General features: G+C 39.3%; 4 protein-coding genes and 1 long non-coding RNA gene across 11 annotated transcripts in view; 2 read left to right on the plus strand and 3 right to left on the minus strand.

Annotated features, from left to right (window-relative positions):
- Positions 1-9,461, plus strand: part of LOC146457645 (protein adenylyltransferase SelO, mitochondrial-like) — a 52,200-nt gene extending 42,739 nt beyond the window's left edge. Inside the window, exon 18 of the mRNA XM_085091602.1 lies at positions 8,548-9,461. Coding sequence (XP_084947728.1) covers positions 8,548-8,739 — 192 coding nt within the window. The 3' untranslated portion in view covers positions 8,740-9,461. The remainder of the gene's footprint in view (positions 1-8,547) is intronic.
- The window catches only part of LOC146457646 (uncharacterized), a 38,101-nt gene extending 19,215 nt beyond the window's left edge, over positions 1-18,886 (minus strand). The window contains exons 1-2 of the mRNA XM_085091587.1: positions 14,344-18,886; positions 12,933-13,830 (exon numbers count right to left, since the gene is read on the minus strand). Of these exons, the coding sequence (XP_084947713.1) occupies positions 13,790-13,830; positions 14,344-18,865 (4,563 nt within the window). The 5' untranslated portion in view covers positions 18,866-18,886 and the 3' untranslated portion in view covers positions 12,933-13,789. The remainder of the gene's footprint in view (positions 1-12,932; positions 13,831-14,343) is intronic.
- LOC146457648 (uncharacterized) overlaps positions 1-19,212 on the minus strand; it is a 103,105-nt gene that overhangs the window by 19,215 nt on the left and 64,678 nt on the right. For 2 of the 4 annotated variants that reach the window (XR_014858406.1, XR_014858405.1), the window contains exon 5: positions 12,261-12,449. The gene's annotated coding sequence lies outside the window, so the exon portion shown is untranslated. Of the gene's footprint in view, positions 1-10,812; positions 12,472-19,212 lie in introns of those variants that run through there. The other 2 variants (XR_014858403.1, XR_014858404.1) reach the window with 2 other exon arrangements.
- The window catches only part of LOC146457647 (uncharacterized), a 103,033-nt gene that overhangs the window by 19,215 nt on the left and 64,606 nt on the right, over positions 1-19,212 (minus strand). For 2 of the 4 annotated variants that reach the window (XM_085091599.1, XM_085091596.1), the window contains exon 1: positions 3,439-3,567. The exons of the other annotated variants lie outside the window; for them this stretch is intronic. The gene's annotated coding sequence lies outside the window, so the exon portion shown is untranslated. Of the gene's footprint in view, positions 1-3,438; positions 3,568-19,212 lie in introns of those variants that run through there. 4 annotated transcript variants of the gene reach the window in all.
- Positions 12,465-13,257, plus strand: LOC146457651 (uncharacterized). The gene is made up of 2 exons (XR_014858408.1): positions 12,465-12,964; positions 13,076-13,257. It is a non-coding gene; the product is annotated as an uncharacterized LOC146457651 (long non-coding RNA).

The following is a 19,212-nucleotide window of genomic DNA, read 5'->3' on the forward strand; positions in this document are numbered from 1 at the left end:
GCTCGTGCGCGCGCTATATGACGCGAAAAATTATGCGCAGCAAGGATGCGCAATGCAATTCAACGGAATCACCTTAATTTTATTAACGTTCCATAACTATTCAGCACCAATGTTAGGCACCCCATAAAAATTTTTTTTAGGGTGAGCCATGTTTAGCAAATATCATATTTCAGAGAAAAAAAGGAGCAATTAATTGGTGTTATGGGAAACGCCTATAAGGATAATCAATAATCCACAGTTGCCCAAAATTTCAGGTATTTTTTGTTGTTAGAAAGCCCAAATTTAGGGCTATGATTTATGTGTTACGGGAATAAGAATGTCCACCTCTGCTGATTCAGATAGCTCTTTTACGTGGTGAAACAGTGAAGGTCAATGGCCGACCTCGATCTTTGGCTCCTGCCTGGATTTCTCTGACACAAAACAGTATAACTAATAAACTCTAGGGTTTTCTTCGACGACAAAGAGGATGAAAGACACCAAAAGTCAATTTAAAAGCAAAAAAGAAGAATTTGAATAAAGAAAATAATTATATAATTAAGTAACAAGAGCTGACTATGTGACAGAACAGTATTGGCCAACCCTCAGGTGAAAAGTCTTGACTTATCGATCGAGTATTGGCTGATGTATCGACATATAGTGTCCATAGAGTATCAGTTAACAGGTACCTTGTTAGAGTGCAAGCAGTTCCTTTAGGGCTGCAGCAGAATACACAAGATCCCAGTCTAGTACTAGCACTCTAGCAGTCTAGTACGTTGTAAAAAAGTTGTATATACCACCGATACTTTGCAAACAGTTCACCAATACATTGCACACACATTAGTGACGCTATATCTCGACTGATGGTTAACAGATGATTGGTAAATGCGTCGCAGAGCTCGCAAGTTGATTTGTTGGCAAAGAGTGAGATCTTCGATGGCGTAGCCGTTGTTGCCCAGGCGTCACCCCGCTAGGGGGAAATTTTGAAAAAAAAAAGTAGCTACATGGAAGACGTGTTTTTCTTCATTCTGAGCAGAAATTGTAAGAAATTATAATTTTGTTTTTATGCGAATGATAAGCTTGACCCCATAGTGATCAGACAATAAGAAACAAAATTGGTGCCTGAGTCTAGCAATAATGCCAATGCCTTAACTTTGCTTATAATATTGACTAAATATAGTCGATGTGGTTTCCCCAGGAAAGAATGCTGTCAAATTAAAACGTTTAGATATTTCCAAATAGTTTTTACGCTTAAGACAGGTCATTTTTTTATTCGATGTTTAATACGTTTAAGTATACCCTGTATTGATAACAATGGAAAATAACAAAATTGGATAAACCATTATTCAGAGATTTTATTTGCAGTTAGCCACTCGTAGACTTTCTCTAGGCAAGGATTGGTAACAGATTCAAGCACATGTAGGTTATTGTTTGCATATAAAAGATCTCTGCCATTGACAGATAAATAAAATAATAGATACTTAATTTAGGAAAAGAGCAGTGAATGTCATTGATAGCCCCAAATCAGATCCTTTGGCAAAACCAAATAATGAATTCTCAGCTTCTTTAGATTATAGATCCAGTTTTAGATGTTAGTATTCTTCCACATGACGACAACTAATCTTTAAAAGTCCCCTTTATTCCGTAGTAATGCAATTTTTAGATCAATCAAAACGGAACACGGGTAGCTTCGTATTGTATTAAGAATATCCAGGATTGCGTGATGGATGGAACAATTGACTCGGACATATTGTGTTTTAAATACAATGCCGTTTTTATAAGTGAAGGAAATGACAAAAGTAGCGTAATTGGTGGTCAACACTAAAAACTTCTATGCTGGGCAGCTGAGCAAATAGAGAGCACACATTTTTGAAGCTATCTGTCTGAAATTCAAATTAGCAAAAGTCAGAAATTACAGGGTTTTTTTTTTTTTGCTTAGCCAAAGAGAAGGTTGCCTCTCAGCTCTCTTTTCACGCCCTGGATTTAATTCAGGTGTTAGCGTCCAAGATAAAGATTGAATTGTAGTTATCAATTCAATTTTAGAAACAACGAGGTCATCGATGCGTTTAATGTCAGATTCCAAATTTTGATTTTCCGTCAAAATGGCCGTTTTTGGTTCGTAAAATACCATCGCAACGTTGGGATAAAATGATTCATTTACACATCTATATTTAGCGAAATGTTATTTTTCCTTAAATCAGTATCGACTGATTCATATATTTCAAACAAAGAAATTTTAGCGAAGTCGACGCACCAGTGACAGTTGATCACACACGATGAAATTATTTTAGAGATATAAATCATAGAAAGACACTTAAATTAAATGTTTTCAGGCATGCATATAATTAGGGGTTTATCCCTTGTCATCCTGTGGTGCATTTGAACAAAAGACGTTACTGATGTCTAACGAGGGTTAAAATGCAATCTGCAACATTCTATATCGATTTGATGTGATATATTTCAACAATAACAGTGCAGAAAATATTTAGAAGTTGTTAGCCCTTGAATTTCTCCAAACAAGCGGCAATCTATGAGGTGAAGAAAAAAAAAACATCGACAAGGATATGTTTGGAAGTCAATAGACTTAGACATGTCCTAAACAAAAGAATCCAAGAACAATACAACCTTTTATCACTAATACCAATACCCTTCTGTTATTCGAGAGTGTAAAATTATTTAATAAGCAGATACAATACTGTCCTTAGGTATCTTTTACTAAATTATACATAACATGTTTTTAGATTTGAAGTACTTTCTATTTTGATATTTGCCTTTCTTGTTGCTTGTAGTGCATTTTTGAATATAATGAATATATTATTAGTTGTTATTAATTTCTTGAATCTTCAGATTGGTGTCAGTCTACTAGCAGTTGTATTTTGGCTATTGTAGAAACAAGGGAACGATTAATAAATATAAAAATGTTACACTGGTTGAAAGGTATTAAAAATATCTTAATCTTCATCTTGGGGACATTAAGATCTTTTAAAAACCTTTCAACCAGTGTAACATTTTTATATTTATTATGCAACCACCTGGTAACAAATCCGTTTTAAAAGGGCAAGATTTCTAGACATTATATTCAGGGCTGACATACTAACATTCATCCAAAAATGCGCGCAGAAATCGACTTTAGTCGCAAAATGTATACATAATTAATATTTGGGGCCGTGTGGAAACCATGCCCAAAGAGTGATTTACTTTAGAAACAATTTGCTAAACTTTAGCGTCCACTTATGCATAACTTTCTAGATAAACACTGGAACAATTCCCAATGGAATGTCGAAGGCAGGCAGACTGTTTTCTTAGCTGGCTCACAGCAAAGGAGCATCACAACTTTCAACAAACTTTCAGTTTGTTGACGTGATTGTTTGTGATTCATCATACCGCAGAAAGACAATCAACAAACAACCTTCACTCGACAACGCTAACACTGCTATTAAAATACAGATAACTCCAACTTACTCTTCTAAAGTTCCTTCTATATGATTGTCCAAAATGTGGTTGGACTTGTTGATCTTCCAACACTGTCAAAACTTGCACACTTCAGGAACAGAACCGAGAGAGGCAAAGTTTACGCAGACGCATGACGCAGACTTTATGCTTCAGTTCATTTTTGACAGTAAGTTCCTTTGTATGCCGTCATAGCTCATTGGCCGATCGCCGTCTAATACACTTTGTGCACTAGAACAATGAAATATTTTGATGACTATCGCCAACGGCTATTGGACTTTACCTACAAGCTCCATAAACACTGACGGGCTAATTTTAAATTGAATTAATGAGGTGCTGATTGAAAACGCGATGGTGCATCTGTCAGCAGGGCGGATAGATGTTGGGCGGTGAAACGAGCGGGTCCGAGCAAAAAGGTGTGATGCAGTGGACTGGGCTCGAATTAAAAGCTAAATTAAAATGGCGGCGAGTGTTGAACAAAACGGTAAGCTGGCTAGGGTCTTGATTTGAATGAGAGAGTTTTCAGTAATTGCGAAAGATATATTTCATTTCATTTTCACGAACGTCAATGCATCATCGCTACTAGCGTTAGGCAGCTGATAATGTTCTTATTTTAGGAGTGAAAGGAGAGAGGAGTATAAAATACACGTAAACAAATAAAAATAAGCAAATAATATAAAAACTGCAAACTTTTTCATGTACTGTGGGCGTTTTGTACTCAGAACTGATTTTTTTTTTTTTACCATGGAAATGGTCAATTTATTTATTGGTGTTGTTTGTAGCAAAATTCTTACATGCTGTTATTAAGTTTTCCACCCAAAAAATGTATATTGTATATATCCATTGCTTGTGGGAATGTAGCAATTTTGGGGTACTTTATTTTTATATTTTCATTCAAAGTGCGGCAGGGCTAGTGTTGGGGGTAGGAAATTGTATTGTTACTAGTTTATTTTAGTATGTATTACTTTCACTTGCACTCAGGGTTAGTCTAAATGAGAGCAAAAATGTACTGCAAAATTGGAGAGTATTTTTTATTTGTGCAGTAAAAAAAGTCTAGCAGTGATTTTATGGTAAAAAAAATGGTTTGCAACCTCGTACACTCAGTTATTATATACATAATTTGTTACCTTTTTCTTATAGTTTTCTTGTGACACGTCCTACAGTACCAGTGTAAAAGGTTTGGGCAAGGCTTACAAATCTCTCCATGGTTTTGGTGTCAGAACTGATTAACCAAAACAAGTTGCGGAAAATGACTGGAAGTAATGCTATAACTTATTCATTGCTTCTGCATTACTCAAGAGTTAAAAATGGGTCAAAGTTTCAGGCACAAAATCCGCAATGCATTTAATTTGCTAAAATGGGAAGTCTGGAGCATTTGTAGGTTCTTACTCTGGCATATTGATATTTGTACCTGTTCAGTTAAGAGTATCTGGATAATGAAGGCACTTGTACCCACTGGCATTGAGCCCTTTGCGATGTGATTCAGATATTTGAAGCCGTTTTATCTGTACATCATGATCAGGTTATAAAATTGTTATAGATCAACTGCCCAAGTTAAATCAAGGTTGGTATGGCCATCTGTCCTTGGGAGGTGCTCATTTGATCGAGCAAGATATAAACATTCCTCAACTTCATTGACATTTGACGGCTTGACTAAACATATTGTAGCCATTCAAGTAAAAACTGACATGTTTTGTGAACATAAACACATTTGTCACTGCAAGGAATGTTAAAGGACTTGACAAATATCTTGATTTAGTCTCTTTGGAACGGCATATACATTCCCATAATCGGAATTGGGCTCATCAGTGTTAATAAGAAAATGTAAAATTGTTGTCCCCACGAGGGCCAAAAACATAAACACCGTTCATCACCCTGAATTTTCTAGAATTGGAGTTCACTTGCCATAGTTGTAGTTCCCGGTATGCATAAGTGGGATGGATGAATGTCACGCCTAAAGTAGTATCTGTAGTGTCAATTTAAGTTCTAGAAGAAAACCATTTAATTTCCTTCTGAATACTACCCAGTCGATGCCCAAGTATAAAGGAAATAAGCCACACTTGCAGTTCAGTATATTTTATACCGTTCTAACTTGATAATGATGTTGGAACGAAAGGACTAAACAACTGAAAAAAAGCGAGAAGCGGCCAAACTAATAAGATAGAAAATGCGATAATTTTCCATGATGATGACGGTATATTTCATCGACTCGTTATTCGTACAAGGTCTTTCTGTTGCAAAAACTCCCACGTCCCTATTCATTTCAAAAAAGCTTACAGGAAAAGCGATACTTCCTTGCAAATGAATTGTCACTCTGCGGTGACAATTTGTATTTTATTGAGTTTTTGCAAGAGGTATGAAGAAAGAAATCTTAGAAAAATTTTTGTTTACAATTTACAGGTTGCGCGCCATTAATGGCGTGATCACCGTCAGCGCGATACAGCATAACAGCAAGACGTAAAGTTTGAAGCTTTGTAACGCTGCTATATCCAGCTAATTTTTTTGTTATGTTATGAAAAAATTATCAGTCTTCGACAAATGTAAAATTTAAGGTGAAGTAATTTACAGCTTTTGCAAAAGAAGACGCAGAACACTACTCGTTCACGATAATAGTGTAAAGTATAGGCATTCCACACTGTTTAAATCCACACAAATTTAACCACCTAAAGACGCAAAAGATTGACTAATATACTAACAGACAAAAACATGAAGTTGTGGGCCAAAAATATTCAAAACCCTTTTGGACATACTACACCAGGACCTAGAAGTGAGCATGATTCTGTAATACTCGGCAATTTAAGAGAATTTGTCTTTTTTTTTTTTTTTTTTTTTTACTTTTTTCCATTTCGGATTGTACTGTGGAAAAAGGGGTCGATAATTCTAAGACAAACAACCATCTTTGTTCCTCTTTTTCCCCCTCCTTAATGGAGGGAGGGGAAAAGGCGAGAAATCCTGGGAACATGGTTTTTAGACAGAGAGTCTCTCTTTTTTCTCTTAGAGAGTTGAGTGAGACTCGAATCCACCCGCCATGCGGACAAATATGACGGCTGTACATTTTACCGCAAAAACCTTGCAAACCTAACACAGCCAATAGCACATGGAAAGCCATACTTTTGCGAAATTCCTCCCTGTACCAACAACATTCTGTATGCTAGTTTGAAGTTTGTAGAATTTTTCTGTGTGCAGTTTTGATAAGCGTTTTTAGGGTTTTCTTAAGCTTTGAATTATGGGTAAATTTACCATTCGCCATGTTTTTCGGTGGATTACGGATTCACGCTTGGAAAGAAAAACCAACTCTGGAGAAGCGCTGCGACAAGTGTGAAAGTGGTCCTTAGTTTCTAATATACTTATTGTTTAACTTTCTCCTAAGCGGCTTTGGTTGTCTCGGTCTCGTCTGTCTTTTCTTAGCTTCTTATATTCAACAGGAATTATTTTGTTCAAGCTCTTTATGTCTAAGAGAACTAAAACCGTAGTTTGTGTTTCTTAGGGTTCGTCTTGATAAGGAGCTCGAGTGCGAGCAACAGAACGCAGAGCAGGTAAGCTGGTTTGTTTTTTGGCACTGCCCCTGCTATCTAGACAGCACCAAATGACGCTAAATATTTTAGTCAGAATTCTAATTAAACTCTTCAACGTCATTTCCAAGTTTTCAGTGAAGACAAACACATTTATTCTATACCGTGACAGCAGTTTTAGGGGATGTTATTGCCTCATATTTTTGTTGAGATAAGTCGGCTCTCTTTCCTGTGTTTGTCTTTCTACGCACCGATTTTTTAACTTCGTCCCAGGGTTGCCACGGCCAGGGCAATGGGAAAAAGTCATAAAAATTGGTTAAAGTCAGGGAAATTCTAAATCAGGGAATTTTATTTCCGGCTAGCCATTAGATTTCCAAAGAGTTTCCTTGTTCGCAAAGGTAATGTCATTCCAAAACTGATTTGCAAAGGAGTCGATTTTTGTAGATTTGTCGCTGGCTCTATTGCCAAAGGACTTGTCTTTGCTGGTCAATGAAAAGTCAGTGAAGTGATTGTATTCATGTTGAGTTTCAAAAGTCGCCTTTTTCTCGCGCTGCGGAAAACTTTTTGTGTTGCTAGCCTAGTTTCCAGTTGTTGTTGTCTTATGACGTCACTAGTCGAGCTTCAGCGCGTAAAGGCCCGAGGCTGGCCCGTTGCATGTTCAGCTTGTGTCTCAACTATCGTGATGCTCAGAGAATACATTTGTTCCTGATTGGTCCATCAAATTCAGTTACCTTTAGCAACACAAAATAATCTCTTTCTATCCTCTGCGTTCGCAGGTGAACCAAGAAAGAGTCAAAATAATGAGGTCCAACAACCCAAGGTAAAGGAGAACTGTGCATTGGAGTCCTAAATATAGGAATATAAATGTTGATACCTACTTTGCGGATGTCACAGTCTTTGATCTGGGGCCCGGTTTGATAAAGCATCTTGGGGTAAGTGGGAGTTTTCTGAATCGGAAGTAGCCTGCAAGCAAGCTCTGCAATTGGGGACTCACGGGGGATATGTATTTGGGGCGCGAGTGGCGGGCGAAGCGAACCGCAAGAGAATTCCTTCACCCGCCCCGCCCCAATCCTGTCGCAGCTGACCTAATAAAGAGTTTTCTCGCAGGCTAGATTCAGAGGATTTTCTCTTTCTCAATTCATGTTCCTTATCGTCAACAAACTGCCTTCAGTCGAGTGATCCAATATAACACTCGTGAAAATCCTTGGGAAAACAGAGAATGCTTGCAGAAAGTTCACACTTATCGTAAGATGCTTATGCAACCCTGCCTAGGTCTTAGAACAGGGTCTTTGCAGTCAGTGCCTCGTATTGTCTGAGTACAAGACGCTTTCTTGAGGACACGTAATAAAAGCCAGAGATAATATACCACGTACTAACATTATATCTCATCTAAAAATGCACCATCAGGTTTTTAAATTTGCGGAACAAAGTATACGCCTACCGCCTACCGTACCTTCCTCTTTGCCGTTTCCACACACACCTCTCCCCATCTACCTCGATCACACTTTTCTTACGGACAAATTTGTTAGCCCTGAATTCTCATTTGGTTAGATTTAACTCCAATCGCTGGCTACTGAACTTGATTGATCGCCGTCTCTCCATTTTACAGGTACAAAATCTTCTAAAGCGCTTGGAGACCCCATACAGTGATGACAATGATGCAGCCATCCTCTCTCAGAAGGCAACCGCCGACTCCCAGTGCTCATCTCACCAAAGACCAGCCATGTTTCACATCTTTGATGAACACAAAACATATCTAGACAGACCACCAGACGACGCACTGAACTTGCGTCTCACGTGATCCTCATAAATCTGCGAGGTCTGCCCCTTGGTGGACCAATCTGCGCAAGCGACAGGCATGTAATCTGCCCTCTCGTGGGAATTAGAATTTTCTTCGGCCGCCATTGAGCGACGAAGCGCGCTTCCTTTGCGGGGATTGTTCCTTTCCCCCCGCTCATACACTAGCTCTCCTTGAGCTAAAGGGATAAGGAAAACGTACATGGTTGTTTGCTGAATCTTGAGTACTTCCTGTTGTCTCCATCCCCTCTGACAGTCCACGTTTAGCCGAGCGTCTCGATTTAGCAACTGAAAATCTCTAAATCCCGTGGTTTTCGGATATTATTTCCTATTATTTCTTTTTCACTTCTCTTGACTCGTCCTGTCCCCCACCGGGACAGATTCGCAGAAGGATTAAATTTCGGACTCCGTTTTAGAACCTTAAATATAATCTAAAATGGCAACTGTACATGCAATAACATAAGCTATAATAATCTAAAAATATATCGATGATAGTGGTGTCTATTGACATAAAAAAAAGGTAGTAAAAAGTTGAACTGATCTTTAGAAGTGAACTATATGACTCGGACTAGATTTTGTTGTCGATTTGTGTTGGAGTCCAGTGAAGGGAATTTTTGCTGTTGCCTATGTTGTTCGCAAATAATGACGGTGCTAACAGAAACCATGTAATTGGCGGTTTGTACCCAATGTTTTTAATGGTCTAGAAAAAAAAAACTGTAAATGTGACGTGTGTATGGTTTGTTTTGATAAAGAGAATAAATCTCTGGGTAAATTGCCGTCAGCTGCTCTCAAATGTGAAAAGAACACGTGCAGACAGAACAGTACTTAAATATGGCTCGTGACGGTGAGTTAGGCAATTGAAGCAATATAATTTTAAGAGCCATTTTCTATATATCAGTCAGTTTTTGAGCCAGGGAAACATGAATACGGGTTTAGCTTAGTTTCTCACATCACTGAGGTAACGAGCTACCTAGAAGGTAAGAAATCCAACAGCCGCCTTCCCCTTCACCCTCCCCCCTCCGTCTTTTCAGTTGATAAGGTCTCACTGAGGCAGATTCCTTTGTGGCTCACACACGGATGTTGATGGAGGCATGGTGTAGTGGCTTGCATCTAAACGTCTGCTGTTTGAGACCTATCCTTGTATATAGTGTTGTTTCATTAGACAAGAAACTGAAGACTTCAGCCGGGTGGATGACCTGTGACTCGTGCGCGCGTTTTCCTAACCGCTTCTTTTACGTCACACACGAGCGTTGTCTGTTTTAAGTCGCCGTGTTGCAGAGCAGTCTGCTCAAGTTTTTTACTGAAACATGGTGAAGGTATCATTTTTCCATTGAGAGACAAGTGTGAACGCCTATTGGCTAATGCACGGGTAAATGAGGCTTGAAACGAATGTACACTTTTAACAGCAAAGTTGATGACTAATAATTTGGTCACGGTAAAGAGATTCGAGTGCTGACCTTTCGAGCGTTAGTCTTTCGTCAGATCGAATCATTTCGCTTAGATCAAGGGCTAACGCTCGAAACGTCAGCACTCGAATCTCTTTACGGTGGCCAATTTACCTTCAGTTATTAATTCAGTTGGTAAACTAAGCATTCGTTTCTACTCCTTAACGACCCAGCACCGTAATTTCTTTAGAAACTAAACGCTTTAACAAGGCTTGAGATTGGCTAACATTCTCATGACGTCATTCGTCCCTCTGTACTTTACTCCTCTAGACCAATCAAAACGCAAGCTTTACGCTGCTTTCTGTATCAAGAATCTCGATGAAAATTAGTGTCCCGCGTGTCTATAAGATTACTTATACGTATATCTCACCCGTGTACATAGATATGAAAACTTTGTACAGTGCAAAAATGTCTACAAGGAGGCATAATCTATTTTATAACTTTATTCATTTATCTAAACAAATATTAATACAGAGTATTCTGTTAAGCAAAGGCTTGAGAACTTAGCGACCTAATTTATAAATCGATCTTACTGTGAAATCTGAATTGTGTTCCTTTAGTTAATAACTGAACCCTTACCAAACTTGTAGTACGCATGCAATAGTAATAGAAGAAAAACGTACCCTTAAAACCATCAAAATATCTTTAGTGTAGCAAGATAAAACTGAACTATTCTATTTACTGGACAAAGCAAGCGTTCCCGTAAGTACTCAGAAGTTATCCCACTTATGCATAAAACTCTGTTCTACTTATTCTTAATTCGTTCATTTCTTAAAGTATAGTAAACGGATGAACAGTAACTTTAATAAGCGAAAAATTCCGATGTTTCGAGGTCATCATGACATTTTCAAGGTTATAAAAAAATGACAGTTGGTGAAGTAATTTAAGTGAACACTTTAGCGCGAAATGTGTCCGACCGTATGTCCAGTGTCGGTCTTCTTCATTTGAACTAGTAGCATCTTGTGGATTAGACAATCCAGTTTTCCTTGACACTATATTAGCGCGGAAAAAATGTTCGTCAGCTCAGCTTGGGTCTTGACTTTGAGATCTTTCACATGCTTGCTAACAGCCGAAGATTTATGCTCTTCTGTATGTTTTGATGAAGATGGCGTGTGGTATAGGCAACATAATCAGCATTGCACTGAAATGTAAACAGCACATTCATTGATGACTAAACGGGATTTGCCTCTTGTATATTAAGCATGTCGTTGTAGATGGTTTTGTTTTTCCTTTCCAAGATCTTTTAGTTGCTTACAAACAGCATAAGCAGATCTCTGGTCTTAAAAGTAACACCATTCGGAGGGATTTGTTCACTCCTGCGTCAGCCTGAGTCATATGTTGATCGCATTGAACTGAACTCACAAACGTGGCGAAGTTCGAGTTGATTATATTCTTGGGGTACTTAAGTTCAGAAAACATCCGTTTAAGGTGTTCACATTCATTTGAGAATAAATCCCACAACGATCAAAGGAGACACGCCCAGTTTAACATAGTCTTTGGTAGACATCTCTTGTAACATTAATCGACGTGGCTCTGATAGTGTAGGAGGAGAGAGGAGACCAATGCACGTTGGTTTCGATAAACACATGTTGTAAGATGGCAGTCTTTCTTCCCTATCTTCTCTAACGGCAGCTTGTTGTAAGATGCAATCTCCATTGTGAATTGTACTGTATTAGGAAATGTAGCTAAGGTGTCATTGGCGTATTTCCTGTAAAATTCTGACATCTTGTTTTCACGCTCCAGCATCTTTTCTGCAGAGCACAAGAAGGCATTGCCCATAAGAGGCCCAACAGGTGAGCCGATCGCAACGACGTCTTCGTGTTCATATAGTGTTCCATCAAATTGAAAGAGCTGATCTTTGGTTGCCAATCTCAAAAGTCCAAACAGATCTGACCTACTGATATCAAGACTGTGGGTTTTCCTCAAACCAGTTGTTAGAGAATGTTCTTCCAGCGAGGATTTCGATGGTTTCATCAAGTGTCGTATTCTCACACTTTTTCCAGCAGAAATTACTTCACCAGCTATATCATTAATTACAATTTTGTCACGATGATTTCGACACGTTGAATTTTCACTTACATATTTTCCTTGTTAATTGTATTTTAAAATGTTCCCTTGTTACAATTTAGAAAGCTAACATTAATAACAAAAACATCACATTTATAAACCATAGAATTTGAGTCCTCCGTAAAACCTACATAGAAGCTAAGAATAAACTTAAGCACTAAAAACAAACTACGTATTATTATCATTAACATGAACTATTAACCTGAATGATAACATTCTTTTACCTACTTTTCGGTTAACACTTTAGACAATAATCATAATACATAATCATAATAATACCAGCTAAGTTAAAGATAACTGTTATCAATGCAAGCTGTCAAAAAACATTAAAAGAATTAAAAGAACCCATGTACAACATGAAAAACAAAATAAGCTACTCAATATTGTTCTACATCGTGACTCCTCTGCAAAAACAAGTTCGTTTTCTTGGTTTGTCTACGCACGAAAATGAACGATTGCTTGTCCCAAAATGAAACTACTTAGTATAGTTAAAATTACCAATTTTGCTAATTTCCTTTATCTTCTGGGCCCAGTTGGCCAATTATGCTAATCCTCGATCAACGTGAACTTTGATTCCTGTTTAATTGCTAATCAGTAAGAATGCTTCGAAAAGATTTTTGTCTCCGAGTTCTGACTTTAACTGCCTTTAAATCCGTGGAATAGCATTAATTGGCTCTCAAACAACTTGGCCCTGAACTACAACCAATGTCATAAATCGTTCGACCGCCCAATTTCTTTCGCCCTGTGCAATGTTGGATAGAGCAAGGACCGCGAAGACTTTTGCAGCTCGTTTAAGTTTCTTAACAACATTGAATGAGGGAAAGAGAGGTACACGTGATCAAGGCAAAAATGTGACAACATGTCACTAGTTGTAGTACGGTCAACTATTACAAGCAACTTTTTCCCATCAATTAGATTCACGTCCCAATAAAATGCCTAAAAACTATAAAGAACTTAGTTACCTTCGTTGGCATATAACATATAATTTCGCAATCACTTCCTTGGTGGCCGTTAAAATCAACAACCTTTGTTTCCAAACTGAAAGATATAGCACCACAGTAAAGAATAAACTTGTCTAAGTCTGTTGTAAGCATGAAGTGCTATCATTTGAATGCCTGGTTATGTCAGAGAATTTCGTCATAGAGGAAAGTACTGCTTTGAATTTATTTGAATGGTCAGACTTTAGGATTTCAGACTCAAACAATAGAACCACCTTGTACAGCATAATAAACAGCACCACAGAAAAGTACTGTTCAGTAGCTTTCATTTGAATGGTCACACTTTAGGATTTCATCCACAGACTCAAAAGTTAGAACCACCTTGTGCAGCGTAGTAAACAGCACTGTTGTTTATTATGCTGTAAAATGTTTGGATTTCAACATTACTTAAAAGTGAGAGCAACAAAACATGATTAAAGCTTTGCTATGTAAGTGATAGGATTGCACAAGCTTTAAAGTCCAAAAATTATCTATTTTTGCCTCTGAAACACACTTAATAGCATTGTGTTGTCCAGTGATGGAATTCACCCCAAAATGACAACCGTCATTCACTGCTCACTCTGGATGCTTGATCCCATCTCGTCCCTATAACGCAACCAAACAAAAGCACTGTAAGCCAACGTCTTCGCAAACACTAAAATTGGGGTTTACCTCGGTGTAAAACCCTCACAGGTTTTTCTTTGTGTTGTAGGTTATTGTTTTCCTTTCCTGTATTGTTTTGTTGTTTCCGTTTCCATTGCTTTACGTCAGCTATGAGTTTCACAGGTTTTTACAGCAGGTGCGATAAATGGTGCTTGGGATTAGTTTGAAAATATGACATTAAAAAGAGGTACTACCATTTGAGAGTGTGCCTCTACGTTTGGGGGGGGGGGTGAGGGGGGGTAGTGAGGCACGTAACATGAACTGATGCGGCGTGAAAATGTATTTGTACGTTAAAAAATACAATGTCTCCGACATTCAGTTGCAGAAAATTCATTAACAGAAATAAAGGAGTTGAAATGCACACCAACACCCCGTATCAATGGCGGGATTCATTAAAAGCAAGGTATGTTGCTAGTCAAGTACAGCATAGTCTTCTCATCATGGGTGAGAGCTAACCTTTTTTTTTTTCTGTTGTCCCTGGCAACTTCACTTGAATGACTTTGAAGTTTACCTCACTGCCGATTAGGCTAATGGCGATGAGACCCTTTCTGGGACAACTTCCCAAAGCTTGTACTTGGTTCTCCGAGTCAATATCTAGCAGACTTAGTAGATCCCCTGATCTGACATTAAACAATTGAAGACGGTAACCACATATAGGATCATAAGTGTGAATAACACATGCTTCATCACTGACAAATTTGAAATCATAAACCTGTTTGGCTTTACAGAGTATGTGACGCGTGTTTCCTGACAGTGCATCGAGAACGTATACCCCTGGTGTATAACCAGTTAAATCAGAAGATTCAGAAATCACAAGAAACTCTTCAGCGGGAGAAAACATCCCTGTCAACGACAGACGATGTATATGAGAATCGAGAGGAGACAAACAGTTCTCCCAGACTGCACCTTGGCCTGACCGTGAGCGCAAGACGCCGCCATCAAAAGTTATTAGTTGCAATTTACTATTACATGCAACCAACTTTCCAGAAAAACGTTCAGTTACTGTTACTCCAACTTCCCTTGTGGTATCCAGAATAATCGCTCGGTCCCAATCTATGCATACTATATGTTGGTCTGAAATTGGGATCAGCCATGTGATTTCCAAGGTTATTTCCAGCGTCCAACGTCGGATGCACTGAGACAACTCAAAATTCCATAATTCAAGAGTGTTCCTACCTGATCTCAACAGAATACCTTGTCTTACAGCCACAGGGCAAGACAAGAACTCAAACACACTTAACTTTCTTTCCCTTCCTTTTGACTCCTTAGTTAAAACGTTCCAAGCTGTAAGTTTGAATTCTCCAGCCCTGCCACAACTCAAAACATAAATAGTTTCACCATTTACAGAGAATACAAGCTTTGAAACAACAGTATTTCTACCTAAACCATATCTGTCTGTTATTAGTTCATCACGAAAGAGCATGGTTACAGAATCACACCCAGGATTACTTGTTAACACAGAGCTCTCATTTAGCACAAAAGCAAATGTACCGCGCACAACAAGTACAGGTACGTCAGCAGGCGGCGGCCACAATTGTCCCACTAAACAAGAAATTGGATCTCCTAAAGCAAAACCAACCACAGTCCGGGCTTCAAAGTTCCAAGGCTCATAAGAAACACTGTTGGAAGAAACGTCTAAAGAAAAAGTATCATGGTTCTCCATATTGATACTTAAACGAAAAAAGCGCTCGTCTTGACTTCTACGGCTCACTGGATAATGCCAACAAAAAAGAAATCGATGGTCTGGGGAAAATTTTATCATTCCGCATGCGTTTGAGACAGTCGTTTCTGCTAGCGTCTTGAAACCATTCATAACATCAACCAAATAAACAGAACCAGAAGAATGGGAAATTGCAAGTAGCCGCCCAACTTGGGACCACGCAAAAGATAAAACATCTTCATCTCTGGTGACACGACTAATCTCTCTACCATCCTTCAGACTCCACATGATGAGGCATTTAGCATCATCAGGACTATCAGTCAGAATCTTGTCGCCAGAAATTGAACAAACAGAGAAACTGCACTTGCTTTCGGGAAATAGACGATTCAGGTCACCATCAAAACTGTAGGCATGGCTTAGGGCTCCTGGTAAGATGACATCATTTGTGGGATGAAAAACAACAGAGCGAAAATACGAAAGGGCAAATTTACGCAATTGAGAAGATGGCAATGAGTACAAATTTGGTGAGAAACAGCATGGTTCAGACGTTCTAAATGCACCATGGTGTGGCGAGTACCGTTTCATCTTGAAGACTGGACGTTTCCATATTAGCTGGCCAGTATGGAGTGACCACAGCTGAATGGTTCCATCACGACATTCGCATACCATGTAGTCTGACTGTGGTGACACATCAAAACAAGCCACTTTAGATGAACAATAGAATGTGGTTTGAACAGCTCCACGTAGATCACTCTTGTCCAAGTATTCCAGGTATGATAAATTAGAATACTTAGCCTCCAAAAGCTTGGATGCTTCAGAAGATAGTCCAGGACCTCCTTCATTTAACAGAGTTTGAAAGATAGTGGAAGAAAGTTCTTCTAACGTTGTCTTGTGTTTCCTTAAAAGAAACAGGAAGGTTCCAAGGGCGTTCTGCATTTCAACAGAAAGGGAATTAAAGCCTTTTTGTTTCGTCACACAAAGGATATCGTCAGAGGCCGATGTACTGTTTACACACAGCTTTGCATACACAAGCTCTATGTCAAGCACATAGTTGATAGCAACTTCATCAAGGCTGTACCCATTCTCATTCAACTGTAGCATATGCTGAACACCATGTTGCAAAGCATACTTTAAAGTGTCACGGAACGACTGAGAGGCGTCCACTCCTTTTCGTTTAATATCATCAAATTCATCAATGCAAAGCCTGGAGAGGATCCTGTGGCCTTCGCTTTTCTTCACATTGAAGTTGTGCTGCCCGTAAAATGCCTCGTCCGTCAACCAGTCTTTAATTGACTTGTGAAAAAAGTGAATACAATCATCGTAAACAGGTAAAAGTGACGAGATGCATGCAATGGCTTGGTTCACTTTTCGCCGGACAGCTGGCGATAAGGTGCCCAAGAACAACAACTTTGAAACAAAACCGAGGGGTAACGGTTCTCTTGAAACTGCGATCGCACTTAGGAAACTGAAAAATTGATCTTCGGTAATCTTCAGTTCCTTACAAAGTTCAGTTTCCAGACGCTTGAAATAAGACTGGTAAACAGATGAAATACCTGATGGTAAGGTGCTGTCAACCTGTTCTAACGTCAGTATTGAAAAATTCTTCTTTATGAAATCGACCAGAAATTGCGCACATAAGATGATCCCCTCTGACTTTTGAACAAGGCCTTCCAAAATCAGATCATGATTTTCAGCATGTAACATGTCGCTTAGCTGATGCTCAAAGTAAATGCGAATGTCCTTCAAGTTCTCTTCATCGTTTGCCTCCAGCAGTAAGGGTTGCAGACTTTTCAGCTTCTCCACAATGTTTATTTCGGGTCGTGTTGTCACGAGGAATCGAATCCAAAGTGGAAGCTTGTTAAAGTACTCGGCTATCACGTCTAGAAGGTCATTTCGTCCTTGGTATTCACTTTCATCTAACGCATCAATTACCATTAGATACGTAACACCTGGGTCACTTAATCCGCTGAGAGGTTCCTCAAAAAGGACTTCAAAAAGATCACCTACTTCCATTTCGTTGATCGGTATACCCTGATTTGTGGACAGCTGTTCCACAAGAGCTTTCTTGTATTCTGGCAAACAACAAGACATGTGCCGGGCTAACGAGCGTAGCATCCACTTCGGATCCCTGCGGCGTGGTCTGTTATGCATACAGAAGTGGCTCCCTGACAGTCTGTCAGCCTCTTGCATTCGTTTACACATCTCAGCTGCGATGACAGATTTCCCCATCCCTGCATTTCCGCTAATCACCATTACGCGGTTTGGGAAGTTTCTGTCATCCAACCAGCTATTGACCTTTACAAAGATGGACTCACGAGTTCCTTCTAAATATCTCTCTGAGTAACATCTGACATCATTGTGCATATCAACTTTGGCAAGCTTCTTTAAGACATTTTCATCTTCCTGGTCTTGGTTAAGTTGTGTCTGACGAATTTCAGTGACAACTTGACACACTTCTTCCAGTTTGCACTTATTTCCCTCGACAGTTTGGCTCATTTTCACATATGCCTCGCTTACTTTACAGTGCAGTTCCTGAACATCTTGATCTATCTTCGAAAAGCATTTTTTAATGCTACTGCGATCTTCCTGCTGGGCTCGGTGAACGTTCGTTACAACTTCATGGGTTTTCTTCTCAATCTGATGTATTTCTTCCAGCTTGCTTTTATTTCCCTCGACAGTCTGTTGAGTTGAAGTCTGAACGTGGCGTATGTCCTTTAGCTGTGTTTTGATGTCCTCTTCACTCTCTGCCCAGTCACGTAAGGCATCAAGATAATCTTGCTCTCCACCACGTTCTGCCTTCAGTCTATCAATTTCCGCCTGGCATAACCCAAGAGCCACAAGAACAGCACTGATTTCCTGCCACAAAGAAGTGAAATTTGGTGTATCAACACCAGTGTCTGCAACATGACCATACAACTGATTACGGAAAAACTTAATGCGAGCAAGGTTTGCCTCAAGAGAGGTGTCACTAGCGGGAGGCTTAGAATGCCAACCTGACAGAGGAGGGGAGAGTCCACAAATGTTTGTCAGAAGGAGGAATAATAAAGTAATGTCAAAAGTGTTGGAGTCTGGGGCGGCTCCACCTGGTGGGAACAGCTTGTCCCACTGATGACCATTCAGAATTCTTCGACGAAAAAGTTTGTTAAGAATGGAATAAGAAGCATGGAGATCAGCCGCCAAGTTTGCAGGGGGATGGCAACTATCAAACACACTCCTAAGAACTGTTGTTCCACCATCGATCAGAAGTCTGCTCAGCTTGGCTCCATTCATCTTCTCTTCAGAGCTCGCCAGGGCTGATGATGATGCAGCAGCTGCCATGTTAGTCCAAACCACTAAGTTCTCAAACTGTAGCTACAAACAACAGAAAAGTATGGTAATTAATTTATTTATCAAGTTGTTGTGTGATCAAGGCTGATTGGTCTCATTACCCTAGCCATTTTGTGATTGAGGAGGAAAATCGCAAAATGTCTCTTTCTAGATGGTATGTAGCCACCAGACTAGCCGCTAGTTAGAAGCAATAAAGGCAAAAAGCCGAGTACCCTGCCTTTTTTCTTCTCCTTCCGGGTATTACATGGAACGAGTCCTCGCCGGTGAAGCATATTTTCACACAGCACGTTATATCTTGCTTTTACATGTTTACTTATATGGAGTTTGAAAGGCCCACC

The sequence above is a fragment of the Pavona decussata genome, unplaced genomic scaffold, assembly GCF_977016875.1.
Source record: "Pavona decussata unplaced genomic scaffold, jaPavDecu1.1 SCAFFOLD_238, whole genome shotgun sequence".
Taxonomy (NCBI): domain Eukaryota; kingdom Metazoa; phylum Cnidaria; class Anthozoa; order Scleractinia; family Agariciidae; genus Pavona; species Pavona decussata.